The sequence below is a fragment of the Phocoena phocoena genome, chromosome 8, assembly GCF_963924675.1.
Source record: "Phocoena phocoena chromosome 8, mPhoPho1.1, whole genome shotgun sequence".
Taxonomy (NCBI): domain Eukaryota; kingdom Metazoa; phylum Chordata; class Mammalia; order Artiodactyla; family Phocoenidae; genus Phocoena; species Phocoena phocoena.
Window position 1 is genome coordinate 10,372,155 of NC_089226.1, and position 25,719 is coordinate 10,397,873.

At 48.7% G+C, this 25,719-nt stretch overlaps 1 protein-coding gene across 1 annotated transcript in view; it reads left to right on the forward strand.

Moving 5' to 3' along the window:
- Window positions 1-1,005: 1,005 nt before the first annotated feature.
- CLMP (CXADR like membrane protein) overlaps window positions 1,006-25,719 on the forward strand; it is an 89,751-nt gene continuing 65,037 nt past the window's right edge. Inside the window, exon 1 of the mRNA XM_065882704.1 lies at window positions 1,006-1,329. Within this exon, the coding sequence (XP_065738776.1) occupies window positions 1,302-1,329 (28 nt within the window). The 5' untranslated portion in view covers window positions 1,006-1,301. The remainder of the gene's footprint in view (window positions 1,330-25,719) is intronic.

Here is a 25,719-nt window from a genome sequence, read left to right on the forward strand (position 1 = left end):
CTGGTAGACACAACCCCAGGCGCCGACCCAGGAGCTCGCGGGCGGCCCTCCGCAGGCCTCCTTGGCGGGGTCCCTCGCACGGAGGAGGGAATCCGTGCCCTCTGCCTTCTTTTCTGAAAGGAGGTGATGCCTGTTTTGTCCAGGGCCACGTGCAGGGATGTCAGCTCCAGGGCTTCCTAACGGACTCCTTTCCACAGAGTTGTGAACCCCACTCCCCGGGGGGGATGGCTTGCTTAGCTCGGCCGGATCCGAGCGCGGGCTGCTGTGATTACCGCCGAGGGAGAAACAGCGAGGGCGAAAGGCCGACGGAAAGGCTGTGGAGCCCAAACAGGCCGTGGAGTCAGGAGCGCCCGACCAGACCCGTTGCTTGACAGTCCACTGCCACTTTCAGGCTGGGCTGTCTGCACGGTGGGTCTGGAGTTTCACCCCGACTAAACGTGGCAGAGAGGGCGGAGGAGAGGAGAAAAGAGGAATGAGGAAGGAAAGGAGAGGAGGGAGGAGGTGAGAGAGGAGAGGCAAGGAGAATGCAAACGCGAGAGAAATGGAGAGAGGAGATGCAAGAGGAGAAAGCGCAGATTTGTGCGGAAGCAGTGTGTGTGAGCGAGAAGAGGATGCGAGAGAGAAGTGGAGAGAAGGACGAAGTGAGGACGGAGACCGAGGAGGCTGACAAGGCCTCATCCTCGCTCGTGGCCAAGTGTCCCCGGCTCTCTCCTACAGGGTCGACCCCACACCGAGCGCCAGGCGCGACCACCGGCCTCCGAGCGGCCGCATCCCCTCTCCTCCCTCCCGCCGCCGGCGGAGCCCCGCGGGCCCGACCCCCGCGGCTGCCCGGCCGGCGCCCTGCGCGCCCCGAGCGCTGGGAGGGAGGGAGCAGCGAGCGAGCGAGCGAGCGAGCAAGGGAGGGAGGGAGGGGCTGCCGGTGGGAGGCAACCATGTGGTTCCAGCTCACTCTATTTTCCCCCCCTCTCTTTCTTCACTCCTTTTTCTTTCCAAACAGGGAAAAGTGTTCCACGAAGCGGTAGGGTCTTTCTGCCTCGCCTTTTCCTCGCTGACCCGGGTCCCCGCTCCCGTCCGAGTGCCAGCTGGCAGGGCGAGCGCTGGAAGCCCTTCTGCGCCCGTTGCGGGGATCCCGGAGCGGGGCGCGAGGCGTGGGGCCGCTCCCGCGCCGGCACATGGCTGCAGCCGCCCCGCGCACACCCCGAGGCGCCGCGCCCAGCTTGCCCGAGGTCCGTCGGCTGAGCCCGCCCGCCCCGGAGCCAAGCAGCGACTGAGCGGGGAGGAGCCCGCGCCCGGGCATCGGGATGATCCTCCTCGTCCTGCTCGGGCTAGGTGAGTGCCTGGGGAGGGCGGGTGGCCCCGGGCACACACTGTCCCGCACCCGGGCCGCGATACGGGCTCCGAACGGTTGTCCCCGCGGCCCCCGGAGTGAGCCGGACGCCAGTGTCCCTGCCTCCCGGCCAGGGAGGAACACATCTGGCAGCGGAGGGCCGCCCAGTCGGCCATCGAAAACGTCTCGCACATCTGGGCCCTGGAGCAGCCTTGGGCGTTGGGGTGTTTCCTGGTTGAGTTTGGCCGAGAACTGTCTGGTGTGGCGGGTGCTTTTGGGGGTGGTGTTTAGTTTCAGGAGTATCTGGGGAAACTGGAGAGTTGGGAGAGGGAAGGTATTATTCAGGAATTTTTGTGCCAGGTTCCTGAGGGTGGGGGGAGCTTTTTCGTTTCAAACAGGCGCCTGGAGGGCGCAGATTAGAAACAGATGTGTTGGAGGGTAAGCGAAAGGGAGTGGGAGAAGAGAGGGGGAGAGGAAAGCAGGAGAGGGGAAAGGGCAGAGCCCCAGGAGGACCAGGAAGGTGCAGACAGACTGGGAGGGACGAAGAGGGGAAGGGAAAGGGATGGGAGGGAGAGAGGAAAGACGAGAGATGTGAGGCAGAACAGCAAGCCTGAGAGAGACTGATCAAGACAGAGAAAAATGGAGCGGAGGAGAGAATAGAGGGAAACAGGCTCTGGGGCCAAGAGAAGTGCTGCCCCGCGTGTCCCTTCTGGGGACTCCTGAGGCCTCAGAGGCCCTAAGGCATAGGCTCACCCGGGCTAGAAGCAGGCAAGTTTACAGGACAGGGCAGGACAGTGCCCATCAAGGATGTGTGGGCAAGAGCTGACAGGAGGGAGATGCACCAGGGCAGGGAAGGCCGACTGGGGAGCTGAAGAAAAGTCATGATAGGCACCAGGGAAGCGTGGGCTACACCTAGAGCCAGGACCAAATGTGAGCCTGAGTTCAGAAAACCAAAGAGCCAGCAGGTGTGGTAAAGTGAGCGCTGCCCTGGAGACAAGGCCAGGTGAGAACTGGTTCCGGTTTCGAACTGACTCGCTGGGTGACCTTGGACCACTTACCCACTACCAGGCCTTCAGCTCCCTTCGCTCCCAAACAAGCAAATGAGATGGTTCCTAAGTCCCTTCTGGCTCTGACAGCCTTAAACACCAGGAGTTTGTCAGGGACCTAATGGATGGAAAAGCCCCCAAACAAAAGTGAAGAGGCACTAAAAACTCCCTCTGAATTAGATGTCTAGAGCTCTCTGTCTCTCTTTTTGAAACCTTACAAACCAACTAGGCTATATGCATGCCTGCCTAGGCCAGCTTCAGGCCAACAATAACTCTTCACCCAGGTTAGAGGAATAAAAGAGGTGGATTAACCTAAACTATTGCTGAAGTAGGGCAGGTGAGGTGCCACGATTTTCTAAGCTCTTGTAAATACCAACCAAGTATTGCAGTGCCGCTCCTGAGCACAGCTGGCATATCTGGATGGCACCTCTGCTGGCCTCTACCCCTAAGCCACCAACCACCCGATGTCAGTAGGCTCAAACGTCAGAGCAGCCTTATTAAAAGCAGCTGGAACTCATTGAGTACTTATTATGCTGAGCATGTTATATGGGTTATCTTGTTGACTCATTTATTCTTCACGCCAACCCTATTGGCCACCCGCTATTATTACCCCGATTTTACAGGTGAAGAAAACAAGATGTAAAGAGGTCAGGTAACTTGCTCAAAGCTATAGGCTCCTAGCTGGCAGAGATAGGATTTGAATGCAGGTTGTTTGCTTGCTAAACCGCCATGTTATAGTCTTCCGGTACCACAGAAGGAGGACTCTTAAAGATGTTCTCTGCATTGAGATCCAGTTCAGTCCTATTCATGGAGCAGGAGATGTCAGCGAGATCCTGCCCCGTGGGAGGAGCCTGGGAAAGGGAAACAAAGCTAAGAGTGTTTGAGCACCTGCTCTACACCAGCCCCATTTGGGCACAGTTTCTGGTGGAAAGTGACTTTGGCCCGCATGGTCAGTTGAAATCAGCTGGCTTTGATGATGGTCAACATCTTAGTTCATGAGAAAGAGGAACAGACCAAGACATGGATCAAAAGATGTCATTGGTTCCTTAGCCATTTTTTATTGAGTGCCTACTATGTGTATCATTCCTCTGGTGAGAATATCATCTGTTGGGTTGATGTCTTTCTCATAGAAGTTGTCTCTCATGATATCTTTTTGGGGAGGGTTCTGTCTTTATAAAATTGTTACAAACCAAATGCCATGTAGAAGAGAAAAAGTGGACCACTGACTTAGAAATTCTCCATAACTGGATGTTCATCTACTATTCACCTAATAATAGGATGTTCACCTACTATTAAGCTTTTGCCACATCAATGCCCTTGTCATGACATATGACATCCCGGCTCTGAATTGAATAAACTGTTCAAGTAAGGAGTCACAGAGGAGATGAGTTGAAGGGTCAGGACAAGGGACAGGGCAGAAAACCTGAGATGAGGTTGGAGAGCCAGAGACCAGCATTTGAGGGGAGCAACACTGAAGGAACTGAAATCCCTGCATGGGTCAGCAGCCCCTGGGGAACCACTCTTGTGGGCTGGATTAGCCTTATTTGCAAAGTGGTTTTGAGCCCTGGGATGCCTGGACGGGCACTCTTTAGGAAAGCCAGAAAGAAAACCCTCAGTGTTGCCTGAATCCTAAAATCATTTCCTGCTCCCTGAAAGGAACAGATCCCGCGTGGCTTCTGGCCACTGCTAGCGTGATTTCTGGCCTCTTTTTTCTAGAGAAAGCACAGTATTGAAGGGGAATCAGGAGGGCTAAGAGTTCATAGTCTGAACAAGGATGGGCCAGTTGACTCCTTGCTTTCTGGACCCGCCAGTGAGTGAAATCAAATGTCCTGCCTTTCTGATGTGAATGAAAAGGAATGCTCTGAGCCCCGTGGAGGAGAAACAAGGGGGACTTCATGGGTTCCCCCAGCCCCTCCTCTGACCACCACCTCTCCCCTTCCCCTGTTGCTCAGGTCTCATTATCCTACCTGAACTTCTTCCTGGACTTCTGTAATAGCTGCCACGTGGTCTCCTGCCCAAGCTCTCTCTTCCCTTCCTACATACTGCTACCCGAGTAACCTCGTGAAACAGTATAAGGCAAAGAATTTGGATTAGGAATCTGGCAAGCTCTCTGGGTTCCTTGACTGCAGAATGGGGGTGGAGGGATTTTGAATTCGCATTCTCTCTGATTCCATGATCTTACTCTGCTCTTCCATAAACTTTTAGTAGTCTCCATTGCCTATAATGTCAAGTATAAACACTTCATTCTCATATTAAAGATTTTACACAATATCATTCACAACTCACCCCCCAACAACTCTCCAAGAAACCTGGATTACTTCCTGTACTCAAACCATGCCCCATGCTTCTTTCTGGCTCTATGCTTTTGTTTATGATAATCCCTCCACCAAAAATGCCCTCTTACTCTCCACCCTTACGGATTGTTGACCCTCCAGATCAAAATCATGTTCACTCTCCAAGTCTCACCTCAAATACCACTTCCTCCATACACCTGTCCATGATTTCACCAACGGAATATACTTTTTTCCTTCCTTTGAATCCCAGTAGCCGTTCTATTATGCTACTTTGTATTACAGCGATCTGAATACTTACCCAACACTCCAGTTAGAGTGTAAGGTCCATGCCTCGTTCATCTGGGTACCACTTTTAGTACCTAGCAGAAACTAAAAGCTTGTGAAGTATCTGTTAAAATAATTGGATATTGGAAACATTTGGAACATTTAAGGTCAGGAGAGGTGAAAGATCTGGAGTATTATTACTCTTTGACTGTGGAACAACACAATTGCGAGGAGCCCAGTTTTAACTGTTTGCTTTTGTGCTGCCTTGTCCATTCATGCAAACAATGAGTACTGTTTTTAAAAAAATTATACATAGAACATTACATGGACAAAGACCAGATAATACCTTTGTTATACAAACTTAATGTATCAAGTACGTTAGTACCAGACATTAACAATAGAATTCATGGAAACTTTTGCCAGGATGGGGAAGGAGCTTTGTTTCCAAAAAAATGGGTTTGAGGAGTGCTTGAATGCTTGGTCCACTGGCCTGTAGTTTAATGACGGGTCTCAGCAGGACTCCACGTCCTTCCCTTGTCTTCCCACATTAATGGTGATGGTTATAATATAGATACATTCCCGGTAGGCTCATATCTTGTCTCATTCAATTTTTATCTTTTGCTCAGCTGGGCAAAGTATACATGAGTATATTTCATAAATGTACCTAATGATGATGAACTAGACAGACATTTTTAAAAGGTAGAATCAAAGATTAGCAGACATGGGGAAAAGCTAAGACACTATCTAAATCAGTGGTTCTTAAAATTTTGAATCCCAGACCCCTCTGAGAACCCAGTGAAAACCCTGAATCCACTTCTTAGAAAAAGACACATATACATCAGATTTTCCTATAGCTTCTAGGGGTTCATTGACCTCCTGATACCGTTCCTTGGAACCCAATTAAATCCTTGATCTAAACCTACCCCTTCTTTTATGATGAGGAAAGAACCAAATTTCAGGGAGATTTGGCTAAAGTTAAACAGGTAGCTTAGTAGAAGGGCCAAGACAAGACCCCCTAACTCCATAATCTGTCCTATCACACATTCTCGAAGTGGAAAATCTCTCTCCCTCCTTTTCAGCTCATGTAGTTCAGCTCTTCAGATGCTTCAGTTAAATGTAGTCAGTGCTGAATAATTGCCATTGGTTTTATGTTGAGAAATTGTCTGAAAAATAGGGCCAATGTCATAACATTTCAGTTTAGCCGTCGTAACTAGAAATCCTGGAAACTTCTGCAGTGCCTTGTATAATGTCTGGTATATTCAGGAAAAAGGGATTATACCCAAAGTCCTAAAGATGTAGGTGTGCCTACAAGGAATAGAATGGGAAATCAATAGCTCTAGCTCCTTCATAATTTTGCTGGGTTATTCTGGGCAAGTCATTATTCTGAGCCTCAATTTCTTTCTCTGTGAAATGAGATTACTAGACTCAGGTTATCTCTTTGTTTCCTTATACCATTAACATTCTCTGGGTTTTTTTTTTATAATTCTGAGAATTTTCCGGCTGGTCCTGATGTGGCTGTGATCAGAACACACGGGTGTTACCATGCTTATCTGATTTTTTTCAGGCACTGAGCCCTCATGGCAATAAGTAGCATATGATTATGAATCCAGAACGGCTGGCCGCCTAATGTGAAGAGAGCAGTAGTGACCCCATCCTGGGTCTGCACTGGGGCACTGTTAGCCAGGCAGCATCGTTCAAGGTCAGGGTAGATGGCCAGAGACCTCTGCCCTAGAAGTTTAGTACCTGAAATACTCACCAAAAGGACCTCATCCTGAGCAGAGTTACCTACAGAACAACCCCAAGCCTGGGCACCCAGGGTAGACTTCTGAGTAGAGGGTCTGTTGTATGAAACTGTTTGCAGGCGTTAGCATTTCCTTCAGTTTTTAAAATTAAGGCATAATTTACATACAATAAAGTGCACCCACTAAGTGTGTAGCTTAATGATTTCCCTGCGTGGATTTGAACTTGTGGTTGGGTTTTGAAATGTGAATTGTGTATTATTAGCTCACTCGTAGTGCCTGAGAGAGAACTATGTGGGTAGGATTATTACGGCAGTAGAATTTATTGCTAACGTTTGTACAAAGTTTCACAGTTTACAAAATATATTAACATACCTTATCTCATTCTCAAATCACTCTTTGAGAGTAAATGTCATTATTATGCCACTTTACAGGTAAATAAACTGAGGCCTAGAGAAATAAAGTGAGTTTCTCAAGATTACCCTCTCAGTAAATAGCTGAGCCAGGACACCGACCCAACATTTTGGATTCCGAAAACTATTTGCTTTCCAATTATCAGGAGGCACATAGTTATTCTGAAATCAAGGCTTCTGTTACCAAGAAGAGAGGGTCAGGCTGAAGCAAGGCTTCGTTTACAGGATTCCAAGCGATAAATCCCACAGTGAAAAGTCCGGTTAGAACATTTATCACCCCCTCCCCCCCCATTCAAATTGTTAAGAAATGGTTCGTTTGGGTTAATGTCTATTGTTTATAACCCAGAATTACTATGTATGTCGTACATGGGTTACTAGTTTCTTCTAACGAATCAGAAGACTGTCATAGTTGTGGAGACCTCGCCTTGCTTTGGGGTTGGTTGCGTGAACTCCTTACTAGTCCTGAGGCTATGGATGGTGAGTGTATTGGCTACAGCTCACCCTATATGTTGCCTTTTGTAGTTAAATTCCTCTTTTCAGCAGTTTTGACTTCTTCCCAAAGAAGAATGCATTCGGTACCAAAAAAAAAATCTGGTTATCTGAGCTTCCTAACTGTCTAGAGTCTGGGAAAATAAGTTTATTTCCTTTGGCACCACATAGACCAGAATGGGGAAGAATGCTGAAGTCAGACAACCTTTATTTTGTTAGTGACAGTGGTTGGATCACTGTGTGTGGAGCCTCGGCCAGAGTCTGCTGGTGATAAGACTGAAGGCTACTTTGTTTCCACGGGACACAGGGGAGAAAGCCGCTGCCTTTGTGACCACACTGAGAAGGGAACATGGACAGCTGTCTTCCGAGGTCGGTGTGGAATATGGGAGGTTTTTCTGAAGCGAGGCAGCAAGGGGATCTGGAGAGTTGAGGTCACGAAAGGCGACAGGGGAGAAGAAAGAGGAGCGGGAGGAAGAGAGGAAGACACAGAAACAGAGAGCGAGGACGCAAAAGCGAAAAGCTCGGCCCTGCTGGCATTTACAGAGCAGCTTCTCTGAGCTCTTTCTATTTCACGGAGAGCGGCAGCAGCTTTCAGGAGCTTCCAGGGACTCTCATGTGTGTCCCATAACATTTTCGACGTCATTCATGCACCCTCACTCACAAAACAACTAGAGAAGGGGGGCTCCTTCTGTAGTTCAGGCCCTGTGCTAGGCTCTCAGGTGCCACTGATATGGAACACAGTTTCCACCATCTAAGAACTCAGGCCAGTGGGGCGACATAGTCATAAACAGGGAATTGCAGATATATGAGAGCGCTGTCATCAAGGAACGTACCAGGGCTTTTAGGAGTCCTGGGGAGGTAGCAGCTCACTTCTGTGCCGTCTTACGGAGATGGGCTGTGTCTTCCCACGTGCATCTTCAGGACGGTGGCTGATGTTCCCCTGTCATCCACACCACTTGCACATTAGTGGGGCTGGTGCTAAATAAACAGCCGGTGGCTTGATGGATCACCCCCATCATCATCAGAAGGGACGGATTCAGTGCTGTGTGTCCTTGGCATTCAGCCAGGTGCTTTCTGGAAGGATCGGACCTCCCGACATCCTTGCCTATTGAAAGTTATGGTTCGTTCTCCCCCACAACCTGCCAGTTACATAGCTGCCTCTGGTTCCTCGTCCCTCATGGGATGTTTAAAAAAAGAAAAGAAAAGAAAAAGAGGAAGAAATACATCAGTGAATTTGGATCTCTTAATTAAGAACGGTGGTCTGGTCACCTGAGGTTTTAGTAATATTTGTCCATGTGGAAAGTGAATAGGATCAAGCCGAAAAGGAATTTTTTGCTCCAGAAGAAATCTGGTGTATTGAACAGACTCAGCCCCTGACATAACCTTACTTCTTTTCTTGTTGGGAGGGTTGGGGGTGAGGGGGTGTCAAATCCTGGAGAGGGAAAGTGCTTTGCGACTTCACTGTTTAAATTTAGGCTTGGGTTTGTGGGGATCATTTTGACTTGGAGCAATAAGCCTTCCAACCCAGCCTCTGTCACTTCTCATTACTTCCAGTGACAGTTCCACTTATTTCCAATCACTCTTCAAGGGAAGAGTGGGGGAAGGCACATAGGCGGCCATGTGGATGTGCCGCGTAGTCACTTCTGTAAGAGCTCAGCCCCGGGCTCCCGGCTGGGCCACTTTATAACCGTGTGACCTTGGGCACCTCACCTTCCTGACCTTAGTTTTCTCACCAGTACTCACATCTATTAACAATTCATAGGTTTGTTGTGAGAATTAAATGAGGCAATGCATACAAAGAATTTTAGCATCCTGCTTGGTACATAATAAGCTAATAAATGGCTGTCCCGATTCCCATGACTGTCCTTGCTGGGAGAGGCTCAGCCCAGAGGTATTTGGAGGGTCTGCTTGAAGCCAGCAGACACCAGGCCAGTAGGGCCAGCCTTCAGGGCTCCGGTCACCACTGCCCCTCCATCCTGCAGATGAGTTCCCAGATGTCCTTCGGGGAATGTCACCCTGCTCCAGGATCCCAAGAGGTGCATAAACCCTGTCTGTGCCCCAGTTGTCTGTAACTGCTCTAGGAGAGTAACTTTTTGTGTTATTCAGCTCCAGGCAAGAGGCGCCCTTCCTTATGCTGCCCTGCATACCGTCTGCAGGTTGCTGAAGCTGAATCACAGGGGGCCAGATTTATGTTCCCCACTCTGCCCTCTCCATCACACGCTCCCCAAGGCCTGTGCCCGCTTGGGCTGTCCAGCCTGGGCAAACACAGGCTGGTTAATTTCTGCTTTCGCTGTCAGGTAATGTTTTATTGAGCACCTATTATGTAGCAGGCATCATGCTAGGGACTTTCATACCAGAAATTTCTGGTATCCTCACAACAGTCTGTGAGGCCGGTATTATTTTTTTTTAATATTTATTTTATTTTATTTATTTATTTGGTTGCACTGGTCTTGGTTGCGGCTCTTTAGTTGTGGCTCGCCGGCTCCCCAGTTGTGGCATGCAAACTCTTAGTTGTGGCATGCATATGGGATCTAGTTACCTGACCAGGGATCGAACCCGGGCCCCCTGCATTGGGAACGCGGAGTCTTAACCACTGTGCCACCAGGGAAGTCCACTGCAAGGCCAGTATTATTGTCATCCCTATTTTGGGTCAGAAAAGTTAGACTGAAGAGGTCTGGTGTTCTGTCGTAGGCTGTACAGCTGTACAGACTGGAGCTGAGTTTGCCTTCTGCTTCAGTAATGATCTGGGGAAGACAGGAGTGGAGAGACAGATGGATGACATACCTATGGGGACACATGGATGGGAGGCCACCATGTGGTCTTTGAGGATTTGGCCTAAGATGGAGCTGCAAGGCTCTGCATCCTCTACTTTTGTCCTGACCAAAATTAGATCCAGTGAGCCCAATACCCACGTTCAAGACATGTTGAATTGTATTTCCTGTTTCAATATGGGAGGAAAGGCAAACCTCAAGGTGGGAAGAAAAATGTCTGATTTTTTCCACTGACCTGAACAACAAAGAGTGTGGGCTAAACTGGGTGTCCCAGATTTCCGCAGACCTAGAATTCCCACTTAGAATGGATTCCTGGCCCAGGCGGGTAGAGTCTGGGTTTCTAGCCGAGGCCTGGTCTCCATCTGCTTTCCTTGGCTGGAGGTCCATACCCCATCCCTCCAGCCAATAGCAAAGTTCAGGCTCCCGCCTTGCAGCCTCTCCATCCTCAGAGGAGGAGAGCCGGAAATGGGGCCACCTCTCCGTAGCCACCGTCTCTGCTCCACTGCCTCTCCCTCCCTGTTCCCGGAGTCCTGTAGCTTCCCAAGCCCTGAGGAATCCAGGTGACCGTCCTCATATGCCTGGCACCTGAGCCTGACCTTCCCCTTGCTCTTCCCCTCTCTCTCTCTGGACCCAGTGTGGCTGCTCTCAGATCTGGTACTTAATGAGAGAGAGACAGAGAAGCAGAGAGAGAGAGAGAGAGAGATAAGAGAGCAAGACAGAGAGAGACAGAAAAAACAGAGAAAGAGACAGAAAGAGACAAAGAAAGACAGAGAAACAGACATGCACACACAGAGACAAAGACACACAGAGATAGAGACAGAGAGAGAAACAGAGAGAGAGGGACAGAGTGAGACACAGACACAGACACACACACACACACACACGCAGCACAGGCAAGTGTGAACTCTGTACATCTCGTCTTTCCTGTGTTGCCCAGCATGTGGAGTCAAAGGTCCTCTTCCTCCCTCTTTCTCCTTTGTCTTGGTGGATTCACCCTGCACATCACTAACTCCACTAGGGTATCCGAGGTAGGGCAAACAGAGGAAACACAAGTCAATGATTACAGAAAGTGTTGGTGGGATTCAAAAAATATTATTTCCCAGCTCAGTGCTTATGTGTATGTTAGCGCATTTAATCTTCACGACAGCTTTGGGAGACAGGTATTGTCAGCCTCCATTTTATCAAAAAGGATCAGAGAGGTTAAGACATTTTCCTGGTGTTATACAGCTAATTAGTAGCAGAATCAAAAGGAGAAGTCAGGTCTTCTGGCTCCCAAACCATTGCTCATCCCCTTCCTCCACTGGACCATGAGCCTCCCTATGCATGGCAGCAACACCCCACAGCAGGACTCCTCACTGGCTCTCATCCTCCAGTGTCTCATTACCAGCATATGGAGGGGGCAATGCATAAGCTTTGTCGCCAGATATGGCTGCCTTCAACTCTGGGAAGGCTTGAGATTTGTCTCGAGTGATCAACCGTTCTGATCTGCCCAGGACTGGGAGGTTTCTCAGGACGTGGAACTCAGGATTTTCAATGATAAAACAAGGACAGTCCTGAGAAAACCATCTGGTTGGTCACCCAAGTAGTAGACCACTCAAAGTGTGATCCTCAGATGAGCGGCAGGGGTAGCACAGGGAGCTTGCTAGAAATGTAGCATCTCAGGTCCCACCCAGACCCACTGAACCAGGATCTGCAAGCTCCCTGCAGAACATAAGAAACATCTGAGAAGCTCCAGAGCAGGACCTCGGGCACCTTTGGCAGGAGTTGGGGAAATGGAAGATGTGCACCTGAGTTCCCTGACCTGGGACCATCACCTGCTGTAACCTCAGGTGATGTCCATTGACACTCAAGACTTAGGCTTATAGGCTGAGAGGAAAAGAGTTGAAGGTCCCAGACTTGAGCACATGGGGGTGAGAAGGCTGGAGGGTGTCTTGGTGCTGTGTGGGCATGAGTGATGCGTGGTTAAGCTTTTCTGTCTGTCCTTGGAATGATGACGTTATAAAGGTTCTGAAGTTTCCTGGATTCTCCTTTCATTTTACTGGGGCGAGGCTGGAGCGGGCAGTGGCCGACAGCAAATTACCCAGGGTCTGCCTGGGGCCAGCAGCGGCCTATGCCCCTGGGGCCTGGAGACACGGGAAATGAGAGCACAGAGGGCAAAGCACCTAATTGAGCCATGCTTGCCGAAGAGCAAACTCTCCAAGTTAGTTATGGAAGGAATAGTAGGCTATTCAAGCAGCGCTCCACACCTACAGGGTTTCCTGTGCAACGCCTGGCTCCTCGTCGCAGGATCCTAACCTAGCTTTGCAAGCAAGCCAGCAGCGGCTACCTGGCCCTTCCTTCCCCATGGCGAGCACTTCACTGGGACGTAAATAGAAGTTATCACTGAACCTGTGCTCCAGCGAGGAGGTGGTTGGCCAACTCCTCACACGCTTCACGGGCTCCTCTAGGCCTTGGCTTATCTTAGAGTAAACCTGGGTCAAAGCAGGTGTTCCGTCCTTTGAGTGATGGTGGTGGTGTGTCGTATTCTGTTAGTTTCTTTGCTCTCAAACCTGACTGTCACATGTGAAAACCACAGGTACCAGGCAAGGTAGGAAAAGACATTTGTAAGGCTGGGGTGGCGGAGCAGCCTCATACTAAATGAAGCATAACCCACATTGGTCCGCTTTCTCTCTGTTCTAAGTCACGTACTCAGTAGGGACTCTGAAAGAAGGGCAGCTCAAGGGCGGGGATGACAGGCAGGCCTGGAGATGGATGTGTCCATCTGCTCAGTTAGAGCCGTTTCAGACAAAGCCGATTTCTGCTGTGATTTTTTTTTTTTTGCGGTACACGGGCCTCTCACCGTTGTGGCCTCTCCCATTGCGGAGCACAGGCTCCGGACGCGCAGGCTCAGCGGCCATGGCTCACGGGCCCAGCCGCTCCGCGGCACGTGGGATCTTCCCGGACCGGGCCACGAACCCGTGTCCCCTGCATCGGCAGGCGGACTCTCAACCACTGCGCCACCAGGGAAGTCCTCTGCTGTGATTTTAATCCCACCCTGACACCGAGAAATCAAACCATCGCTTTTCTCATAATAGGGAGAGATGCCTCTGACCTAGGTTGGTTTTGTAACAGTTTCGACTGTGCATGTTGTTTTCCCTGGGAGCTCCAAGGGCTTGGCTGTGGGTGGATTTTATCAGAAGATACAGATTTCCATTGTGAAGCAACTCCTGTGTGGTGTGCTGGATACTTGCTCATCCAAGTCCTATCAGGGGACCAGACTGACAGAGGAAAAAGGAAATGGTGAACGATGTCAGACGGAATGTAGTTAAGGACCAGCATGTTTGGTACAGACAGGAAGTGAAATGCGGGGTTTGGAAAAGGAGAGTCATTAAGGTGTAAGAGCTTCAGCAAACAGTGGAGCAAGAGTACATGTCACGTGAGATGAAGATATTGTGTCAGGGGGTGGGTGAGGGGTCAGGAGCCTGGAGACGCGCAGCTGGGGGCATAGAGGGGGCAGGGAGGACACGGCAGGGGGTGGGGAGTAGTTGTGAAACAGTTATTCAGCCTCACTCTGGAAATAACACACAGTCATAGTTTACAGGCCAGTTTGGGGACCTACCTCAGGCAGTGTGGAGAAGGACCTTGGGCAACTCCCTCTCTGGGTCTCAGTTTTCACCGTGAACCAGGAGAGATCGGAGGGGAGAATTTCTAGGTCCTTCCCACTCTGCAGCAGGAGGACTCAGCTGTACTCCTTAGCGGGAGGCTTCAGACCCCAACGATCCGTCACCATCCTCCCCGTGCAGGCATTGTGAGCTGATGCTTCACCTGTGCCCCCACCAGGTCTCCCTGCTCCCCCAGCTCCCTGGCTCTGCCCCCAGTGCTTTCCCTGGCACTAGAATAGACCCACATACAGTCTGACCTGCCCAGGCCTCTGCCTCTGAAAATGCTCGCATCCCAGGGCTTTTGCACATCTGTCCCTCGCCTGGAGCGCTCTCTTCCTGGCCTTTGCAAGGCTGGCTCTTACCTTACAGGTTTCAGTGCAAATATTTCCTCCGTGAGACCCTCCCTGAGCTCCACTCAGCCTCCCCGCTAACCAGAGCCTTGGCCTGATCACCTCACATTACCCTGCTCTATTTTCCCCCTAACATTTATCACGGTCTGAAGTCTTCTTCTTACCTCTGCTCATGCACTTGTCTCTTGTCTGTTTCTACAAGAGTCTGGACTTTGTATCACTGACTTCTGTATCCCCACAGTGCTTGACACAGAGATAGGTACTCAGTAAAGAGACGATAAATAAACATCTGCTTTTTTTCTCTATGGTGTGCATAGCAACCGAGACATTTTATAAATGAAAAAAGTTATTTAATGAGCCCTTCTTTGTGCAGAGCTCTTTGTATATGTTATCTCATTTAATCCTCTTAACAACTCTACCATGTAGATACTATTAGGATCCCCTTTTACAGAGGAGGTGAAGTCCTTGCCAAAGTTACACAGCTAGTGAGCTGTGAAGTCTGGGTTTGAACCCAGGCAGTCTGACTGCAGAGCTGGTGCCGTAAGTTCATGTGCTATTCAGGTCACCTAAGCCAGCGCTTCTCAGACTTTAAGGTGCTTATGAATCAGCTGGGGACCTTCTTAAAATGCGAGATCTAATTTAGTAGGTCTGGGGTGGAGCCTGAGATTCCATGTTTCCAACAAGTTTCCAACTATGACTGCTGGTCCATGGAAAATACCTCTCAGGAGGGAAGGGAGAGACGGAGGGAGAGAAACTGGCCTCAGACAGGCCAGGTGGCTTTCCTTAGATCATGTAGCTAGTTCATGGCCAGCCTGGTGTCCTGGCTTCTAGCCTAAAGCTCTTTCAATGGCTCAGCAACCCCAAGGATTTTAAAGCATGTACACATCTTCAAAGACCATTTGCAGGAATACAGCCACCTGAATTAGAGATTGCAAAGGGGCCCAAGGTGCTGGCCCATGCCCCCTATTCATCATGACCAGGATACCTGGTTGCTGCTGGGCTTCTTTCCGTCCCCGAGGCAGAGGGCATGGGAGGGGGTACGCGGAGATCACACACCTTGGCGGCTGAGTGTGTGTGCTTGGAGGAGGTCTGGAAATTCTGGGGAACCATTCATGTCTCTCAAAACAAAAACTGTCATGCCCAGGACAGAACGTGCCATTATCTCCAGTTTACCAAGCTCCCGCTGGCTGCTCTAAGGTTTGCGCATATGTCAATAGTATTTATTACAGGAAGCATCAGCTCATTTGAGCCGCCTCCACCCTTCCCCAGCCTTCCCAGTTCCTGCCTTCCTGACACAGAAGATTCAATTTATGAACACTTTTACACATTGGTCTGTTCCCCCTCCCACCCAGCAGAAGTCCCTCTGGAAGATGACTGTCCATCCTCCAGTGGAACGCACCGCAGGGTACTCAGAAACTGCAGAGCCCCATCCGCTCCAGGACAGCTCTTACCCTGGGAGGGACTTTCCGCTCTCAGTTGGAGATGCTTGAAACTGCCACCTCCCAAGGCTACAAAGATTAGGACTGCCATAATCTTACAAGTAAAGGGCCCTCCAATTTGTAAAGTGATGTTTTAAGAGCATTTATCTGTGATGGGTACTGTGCTAGACATTTTCATATACACATCACCTCATGTAATACTACAAGCACACCCTGAAGTATGTAGTGATCAATCCCCCTTTGACATATGGACACTGAGGGAGGGATTCAGTGACTCGCCTCAAGACAGACGGCCGATGTCATTTCTACTGCATCATAGCTGCCCATCCTCCTTATAAATAGTTGAAGAACGTTCTTTCATGTTTGTCTCCTATCCTGCTCTCTCCTTTTACAAACTAAACACTCCTGTTTGCTTTAACCTTTCTCCCCAGTTATTACACCCATCATTAACTGAAGCCATGCTATGAACCAGGGACCCAGTATGTAGACTGAATCTATCTCCACAAGAACCTTAAGACATCTCCATTTTGTAGATGAGCAAAGTGCTGAAACTCAGAAAAGTAATTTGTCCAATGTCACTTAATTAATAAGTGACAGAAAGCGAGGATTTGATCCTGGGCCTCGTAGGCTGTGAAAATGAGAAGAATGCTGGGTGAAGGGATGGAATGAGGACAGTGGGATTCGGGTGAGAAATGATGCAAACTTGGACATTCTTCCATCATAACTGTCTTTATTGTGTTGGCAGGCATGGCCTCCCTTACAGAATAACCATGTACTAAATTGGGCCTTCAGGGGAGCCGAATATGTGCAGGGTGAGAGTTATTGAGGGCTTTGTTATTGAGAAGGTTATTTCACAGCAATTCTAAGTACTTCAAAAAAAAACCCAACAGCTTTATTGAGATGTACAATAAACTGCATATATTTAAGGTATATAATTCGTTAGGTTTTGGCATATATATATATACACCCATGAAACCATCACCACCATTAAGATATTTTAAATATACGTCATAAATCCAAAAGGATGGCATGCCTACTTATGAATTTGGGGGGTTCTGATCTTCATGGAGGGTCTAGTATAAGGACCCAGGAAGAACGCAAACCACCTCCAATCCCTGGAAAGCCTTGTGGAAGGTTTAGACCTGAGGTCAGCGGTAGTCCAGATCTGCAGGACCCTCCAGCTCCCTTTGCTTCTAGATGTTCATACTACTTTGCAGTTTTCTGACTTATTTTGACCTTGAGGCCAGAGCCCACATCTCCAGCCCTGTTTGGCTTCTCTGGATTCCCGTGAACCTTTCAGGAATAAGTTAACTATCAGGTTCTTGGGGTTGAAAAATTAAGTAAAATGGAACCCAATGGGGCTGGTCCTCCAGTTCAGGGGCCCGTCTTTTCAGGGTTCTGGATTCAGTAAGGATGAGATGGCCCATCCGAGTCTCCAGGAGATAGGAGGCACCGGGTCAATGTGCAATTCCTATCTCCCTGCTGCCCCTCTTACCTCACCCTTGCCTCCTGAAACCCTGTCCCCAAATGCACACTGCATTAAAGGGAGCAAAGACACCCTAAGTCCTTCCAGGGAAGGACTCTGAATGCAAAGACAGAGGCTTGCTCTGGGATAGCTCAATGGCCTAAACACCCTCTTCGCTCTAAGACCGTCCTCATTTCCCTCAGTTGACGTAATCTTTGTCTGCTCTAAACTCCCAAAGCTATCATTATGTCACCAATCACCTTCTACCCTTAGAGATATAATTATTCACTTTCTGGACTGCATGCTTTCTCAGGCATGATCCTGGTTTGATCCATCTTTGCATCCCCTGCAGTGTCTAACACATAGTACACATGGTACTCGTTGAACAAATGAATGAATGACCCACCTTGTCCTAAACCTCAGGGGAGAGCCGTGTCGCTTTGCCTAGGCAGGACTCAGAGCTGAGCCTAGCATTATCCCAGCGTCTCGCACATCAGATGTCACACGTGGAGTAGTGGTATATTACACCCAAAATGTGATTCTCACTCGGGTGATATAAATAGAGCCAGAAAGATGCATGCACCTTTGCACACAAAATGTGATTCTCACTTGGGTGACATAAATAGAGCCAGAAAGATGCATCCACCATCTTTGCACACACTGTTAATTCTCAGCAAAGGTGAGGCTTAGCTTGCTAGGCTTGGCTCACAGAAGGAAACGGGCTGCTGATAACTGGTCAGCCTGCCGCCGCTGGTGAGGCCATCGCCGAGGGAGACGTGGCTCCCGCCTCCAGTGCTTCCAGCTGGTACTGATGAGCCAGGGGAAGGCAGGTGGTTGAAGTGGGAGAGAGTAGTTCTGAGCAAGGCGGGATGGGGGATTCAGCAACTAGGGTCCCATTTGGAAAGAAGTCTACAGCGTCCTGGTACCTGTGGGCTGCCAGTCCAATTCCCCGTCCAGAGACAGCCATTCCTTGTGGACAGACGGGGCAAGGCCCAAGTGATTAGATGCCTTAGGTCACTGGGAAAGGAATCCATTCATGTTTTAGACAAAATTTGATCCGAAGTATAGGTGCGCCTAGATTACCGTTTCTCAGACTTAGATTTCAGAGACCAGTGAAAGTTCAAAAATAAATTTGGATACGAAATCAGGTGCCCACTTTTTAAATATTGCTGACTATGGATGTTAGACAAAAATGTAAACTACCATCCTGTTACAATTATTCCTAAAGAGAAATGGCATTTCAGCAACAAAAATAATAATAGAAACAATAAATAATAATAGAATGGCATAGAATAATAATAGAATGGCATTTCAGCAACAATAAATAATAATAGAAAAATAATAATAGAAACAAATAATAGAAACAAAATGGCAGTTGACGACCGTACACAGATAGCTGTCTGTCTCAGCTAACATTTACTGAGTGCTAACAGTATGCGAGGCGCCATTCTAAATATTTTACTTTTATCATCTTACTCCATACATATTATATCATCTACATTTTTCCTTCCCTGTGAAACCATGAAAATTTCATCATGGACCAATGGTACCAGTCTATACCCGAGAGTTAGGGAATCACTAGCTGAGAGAATTTTTAGAGGTAACTCACAGCCCTAGGAATCAAACTCCCATGAACCTTAAAGTTTCCGCCCGATGCAGAGGCTAGGACGTGACCCTTCAGGGTGAGTGCTTGATGCGGGATCCAGATGACAAAGATCTTCCTCTGAAGTTTTCTTTGAGATGTGGGGCCCAACAAGTTCTGTTCCCAGTTGCAACGGAGACTCTCAAGCTTGCAGCTTTTATCTACAAATGCAATGATCCAAGTAAATCACAATCCAGCCAAAGATAAAATGCTTCCAACTACATTTTTGGGTCATGAGAGATGAAGGAAAAGCTACCACTTTTGCAACACAGAGCCTTTTTCCCCTTTCCTTGCCTGTACTTTGAAAAACTTAATATCCCGCTATCATGTTTCACAATGAATACAAACCAGATGGCTTAAGCCAAGGGAAAAAATGCTAGGTTGAGTAACAGGGTATGAATTAAATAACCCTTAAACAACCATGTAAAAAAAAGTTCCTAAGTGTTTCCTAATTTCTGGATTAAGGAAATTCATGGAGGCCTGAAATAGAAAGAGAATACAAAGGCCCTTAAGATGCTGCCTGTAGACTTAAGGGCCTTCTTCAGAAGATGGGCAGGCCAGCAAGGTCATCCATTGCTAAGTCTCCCCGGAGACCAGACACATCTTCAAAAGGAGGAAGCGAGTGGGAGGCACCGTTATTTATTTTTCCAGTGCTTAACAAATCAGCTCAAGGAGACCCGGTGTCAGACCTAGATGTGAAATACTACATTTCCGGAGACAGTGCTTTAATATCCAGATGGAAAGGGAGCCAGATTCAGGATAGAAAGTGGTTTGAGTCCAGACGATCTTTGCTTGTTTCATCCCTTCCCCTTAACCATCTTGCTTCCCAATAAGAAAGAAAGACGCAGTTGGAACTTCCTATTATAGATAGAACGCAACAAAAAATTTTCAAGCTACTTCTTATTCCCGAAGAACTAGATTTGGAGGGAAACGTGAGGAAGCATAATGTAGTAGAAAGGACATTTAAGTAAGTGTAAGAAGAACTTAATCTGAAGGGCGAGCCCTAGCCTCCATGTCATGGAAGTTTAGACTCATAGGGCTGGAATTTTAAAAATCTGGTGGGAGCTGGGGATAGCCCTGGATAGTGATAGCTCCATTTTCTATCAGCTCTGTGACCTTAGGTAAGTCGCTTACCCCTGAGCCTCAGTTTCCTTATCTGCAGAATGAGGATACGCATTCCCATCTCACAAAGGAGGAAGGTAGGTAAGGATCTTAGAGATTCATAAACTTGGCCAAAGTCACAGCCCGGTAGGTATCTTATTGCGAAACCTGTGCTCTTTTCCCTAACCACACCAAGATGAGATCATAGGCACTGAAATGTTTGCAATGAGCCAGGTACTGTGCAATCATCCCTGGTGGCTATTAGGCACAGACTTCCACCTGACATGTGCAAACAGACGTGTCAGCCCACTTCTACGTGTGTCCACGAAGACATTCATGTCAGACTGTGCTTTACAAACGGAAGCAATTTTGTGCTCTGACCAGCATGAGTATGCTTTAAGAATAAATGGACAAACCCAGGGACTGTCCCCGAAATCCAGGCTTGGTGGTGGCTCCAGCCACAGGAAAAGCGATCCTGGGTCACAGACGATTGTTCATGCTCTAATGCCAGTTCTGATCTTCCCAGCATGAGTGACACTCCCCTCGCTCCGGGATGAGCCTAGTCGCACCTCAGAAATGAGCTCTTTCTAAGAGGTTAAAGCAAACACCATATCTGCTCTGACCACTCTTCTGGGGAAGTCTGGGAAAAAGAGTGTGGACTTTGAGGAAATGATAAGGAGGGAGTGAACTCCTGGTCTGCACCCAAGGGTGCAATGCTCATGCATAATTAGTGGGGTGCTAATAACCCAAACCATTTTAAAGAGCAGTTTAAAAGTCTGCTTCAGGAATTTTAAAGCCATTCATAGCCTTGGACCAATACTTCCATTGTTAGGAACCTATGCTAAAGAGAGAATTGAATAGAATGTGCAAAAATTTATGTATTAAAATGTTTACTGCAGTAAAAACACTGGCACAAACTAAATGTCCCAGAATAGGAAAATGACTAAGTAAATTACAATTCATGAGTCCATACAATTGAATATAATGCTGTTAGTGAAACAGGTAACAAAGAACTTTCATGACTTGTATGAATGTTCATGATATAAAAAGCAGTAAGAAGACCTCAGAACTCTGTGTATAGTAAAATCTGTACTCTGTGTGTGTGTGTGTGTGTGTGTGTGTGTGTGTGTGTGTGTGTGTGTATGTATGTATATATGCATAGAAAAAAGACTGGAAGGAAATTTTACAGGTGTTTGTTATTTTCTGTGTTATTTTTGTCCCTGTTTTCCAATTTTTGTATAATAAGTACACATAACTTCTATTTTTTTTAATGTTATTTTTAGAATTGCTGAAATCTCTAAGTGCTGTCCTTAAGTGGCTTTCTCTTTTGCTTGAATAAGTACGGCAGCCTCCCAACCGCCACCCCTTCCTCCCATCCTACCCGCTTCCCAGCCCAGCCTGTACTGTCTCCAGGGTCGTCTTCTGTGACTCCAAGCTGATCAGGTTTAATACCGTTGGTCTAATACAGACTCTGACTACCTGTTGCCTTTAGACTAGAAGGCAGGGTTCAAACTCCTTTGTGTGATTTGCTGTTCAACCACACAGACCAGACTCTCAGATCTTCTGGCCTCATGCATGCTCTTCCCTCTGCTTAGAACACCCTTTTCCTTCCTTCTCCACCCGGGAAAGTCTTCCTTGCCACGAAGGCCAAGCTCAGAGGTGAGCCCCTCTACGAAATCTTACCCATCAGTCCCAAGCAGAGCTGGTTGCTATTGGCTCTGTCCCCAAAGACTTTGCCTATAGCTCTGTGTTAGCAAATATAATTTATTCATAATAAATGTATTTTAATATATCCTGCTCCCCCTCAACTTCCTCCCTATGTAAGACCATATGATTGTGAGGGTCAGTTTTGAGACTCATTCATCTTGCTGTGCCCGGTGACTGGCACAGAGTCCAGGGATGGATAGGTAAGAAAACCGGTGACTGAGCTGGACCAGAGGAGGCAGCAGGGGGTTCTAAAGCCAAGGAGGTCATCTGTGTAATATGGCGGTGAACTGACCTTCATTCCACTGCAGCCAAACAGATTTAAGTTAGCTAAAAAAGTTGCACAGTTTGCCATCACTGGAATAGATGAATGTTTGGGGTAAGGAGATGCCTTCAGAAGAGGGTAGAAACCTCCCTGTGTAAGAGGGGTTGTGATTGCAAGGTGGACAAGGGGACTTCAGCCAGACCCAGGCTTCAGCGAATTGTCCGAAGAAGCTGGGTGGGAGGCTCCCCGCTTCTCCCCAGCCCGCTGTGATTCTGCTCTAAGCCCCGGGCAGGTTTCCATGTCAGCTGTACTTCCAAACCCAGATCTGCAATTTGAACCTAAAGGCCCGCAGACAAAGAAGACTGCTAAGAGTGAAGCCAGTTGTTCACAGAGCCCAGCAGGGCCCTTGGCTCCACACCACTCATTAGCATCTTAAGTTCACATAAATATATATGAGGCCTGTGGATTCACCCAGGAGTCCCAGAGGCCCTCACAGCCAAAGTAACATCTCTCCCCCTTTGCACCTCCTCCTGGGCTTTCTGAGCCCAGTTGCCTCCGGGGAGCCCAGTGTTGTGCGGCTATTCCCTGGCCCAGGGGCCCAACAGCTCATTTTTGGGGTGCAAAAGTAGACACTTGGCCCTTTGGGAGACCAGCTCTGTTCTGCCCCACCCCCCCTTGTGGTGGTCCAAGGTCTCTGAAGACCAGGGGTTTCCCTGCTGTCCGCCTCACAGCCCGGATCCTGGACACTAGAAGGCAAAGTGAACCCACAGCGTGGATGCAGCACAGCCCCGGGCAGAGCCCTGACTTGGTGCTGTAAAATGCAGAGCTGAGGGAGTACGGACACTCTGGGCTTTTTGTGCTTAAACAGCCCCCAGTCTAATGGAATATACAAAACAGAGAAGGAAAATCAAAAAGTAGAAACCTGAGACATAGTACCAGCAGCAGGGAGATGTAAATGAGAAGGTAATCAGCAGTGTGTGAAGCCTGTAAATTCCCAGGAGGGGGCAGGGCAGGAAGGAAGTCTGGCTCCATCCAACCTCAGAGCTTCTTGGAGGAGGTGAATTTTGACAGGAAAAGGATGGAGTTGGGAAGGGTACTGACTACTGGGTAGGGACAGCTGGTCAGCTGCCCTTCACCCACCCAGGGGTGCGGAAGGGCAATCGGAATGGCAGAGAGACAGCAGCTCCGGAGGTTCGCAGACTCCCCAAAACAGCCCCGTCTCATTCCAAAGTAACTAGCCCAACTACCTCAATTGTTTCCAAGTCTGGAAGGAAAGAAGGGCTTGCAGAGAAAAGCCATGAAATGAAGCCAGTGGAATCCCGATATGTATGGGAGAGCCCGGTGTGGGTGGCTGTGCCTCGGTGTTTTCTGGCCCCAGCTGTGGGATGTGGTGTCCCAGCTCTGCCCTGGCCAGATACATGACTCTCCCTCTACAGCTTGCTCTGCAAAGAAAACACATGTATCCCTTAGAGGACTAGAAGAGGGCAGTGGATGAAGTGGAAGGAGGAAATTATGGTGGCAGATTTCCAACCTCTGACAGCATTTTTAGCTCAGATTCTTTGGACAAGGTTTCTCCAGTCCCACTTCCTTTGCTGACCTGGTGTCCCTCAGTGAGGCTAAGAACAAGCATCCTGCTTTCTGAAGCATCCTTCACCCTAGTTTTCTCTCCATCTTTCTTCCTTGGGCCTAAAAGAGCCCAGGCTCTGCATCTGCTTCTCATGGACCGCAGTCACCCTTCCCATCACTGCAGCCTCTCTTGGATGGGGAAGGAGACAGACTTCTCAGCTAGGGAGGAGTTCCCCTGCCCCTGAGATCTTCAACTTGAAGTCACAGCAGGTAACACGGGAAGGATCCTTAGGGGTCATTAATTTCAACACATACGTCAAGCCCAGAGTGAGGAGGTGACTTCTTCAGAGCTGGAGTATAATACGTGGTCGTCGTGTCCCCACGGTGAGAAGTGACACAGAACAGAGGCTACAGTACCATGTCTGGCTTTACACCCTGACCTGAATGCGATGAAACCAGGAATAAGTTATTGAACGTCTCTGAGGGTCTGTTTCCTCAGCTGCCAAAAAACAAAAGAGAAAAAAGGGTAATAATGAATAACAATATGTCTTTGTAGGATGATCTATAAGATTATTGATTATTGATAGTAAGAGCTCTCACTTACTGACTACTTACTGTATACCATATGTGCCGTGCTGAGCACTGGACAGGCATCACCACAGCCCCGCCCCACCCCGCCCCGAGCCCGGCGCCGTAATTGTTACCACACGCAGACCCCAGCCATCGGCACTGGTCACGGACATGCCTCACCTTTGATTCTGAGATGATGGAGTTCCTATGGTCTCCAGTTTATACGAGTCAGAGGACCTAAAGGCAGGAGAGCAGTTCGCCTTAAAGTCTGAGCCCTGACTCGCTGACCTGCCCTCTGGTGCTGGGGGAAGGTCCCTGGTCTTCTGGTCCAGACACAGCCTGCTCTCATCTTGTTTAAATAAAGCCAGGGAGGCAGGCAGGAGGCCTGTGGCTGGGGAGGAAGAAACAAGGGCTGTTTGGGATTCCATGTAGACTCTGGGCTATTGAAGCTGTCAGGCTGATACACAAGTTCTGTCAGGCTTGTAGCTCTTGGCATACCGGCCTCTTCCCCCTGATGACCATTTATAGTCAATCCCTCTGAAGCGAATGTAGCCCTGGGCTTGGGCGAAATTGATGAAGCTGGAGGAGAGGCACCTGGCCGTGGGGAGGCTGGGGGTCACTACAAACACCTCCCTGCCTCCACATGCTACACGTTTCCCAGAACCCGTGCTCTGCTGTTCCTTCTTCAGGCCTAAGATGTAAGAGCAGGCCAGTGCCGAAGGGAGGTTGGATGGTGGAAGGGATCGAAGGAGCGTGGCCACATGAGTTTTAATGCAGGACAAGCCCGTATGGTTTTGTGGCAGAGAATCCAGTCCGTGTGCCCCTTGAAGTTTTCTTTGATTTTTCCCTTAAATGTAATTCAAGACCCTTTTACTGGAAGTAGCACACCTTTAACGAAGCTTGGGAAAGGGAAAGACGGCTTGACAGCATCCACAGTTCAGTCTGGACAGTGAGCTGTGGCTGCTATTACTGTGATTTCCGTGGCATCAGCTTCGGGGACGGCACTAGATTACATGGGTCCTAGGTAGACCCTGCGCTCTCTTGGTGCCTGTGATGATGAAAGATTAAGAGGTGTGTTTAGAAACAGTCCTGCGGAGTCAGGGTTGGGTAAAAAGGACACTGTCCTCAAAGCCAGCTGGGTGAATTGCTAGCAAGACGGGAAACTCCAAGTAATGGTGATAAAAGGGGAAGGCTAACTGGGGGCTGAGGCCACAGGAAAACAGTACTTTGAGGTGGTCACCACGGGCCTGCGTGCATGTGTAGGAATGCAAAATAGTAATAGTGTCCTTGTTCACCATGATAGGGATATGGGGGGAGCTGGGGTGAGGGATGGGCAGAGGCAGGGGATGGACAGGAGCATTGATATTATTGTCCTAGGTACCAGATACTGGGTAGGGCGCTTTACATACACTAACTGATTTTTTAATGTTCATTATCTTGAGAGGTCAGTTTCAATCTGTTTTACAGATGAAGAAACTAAGTCTCATAGAGGCCAGGTAAATTGCTCAAGGTTTCAGACTTAGCCTGTGATGGAGCTGGGATTCCAACTTCTTTCTACTCTGTCAGGCCTTTTCAGCAGCTGAAGGTTAGTTACTTGTTCAGGACACTCCCATAGGGGGAGTGGGAGTTACAC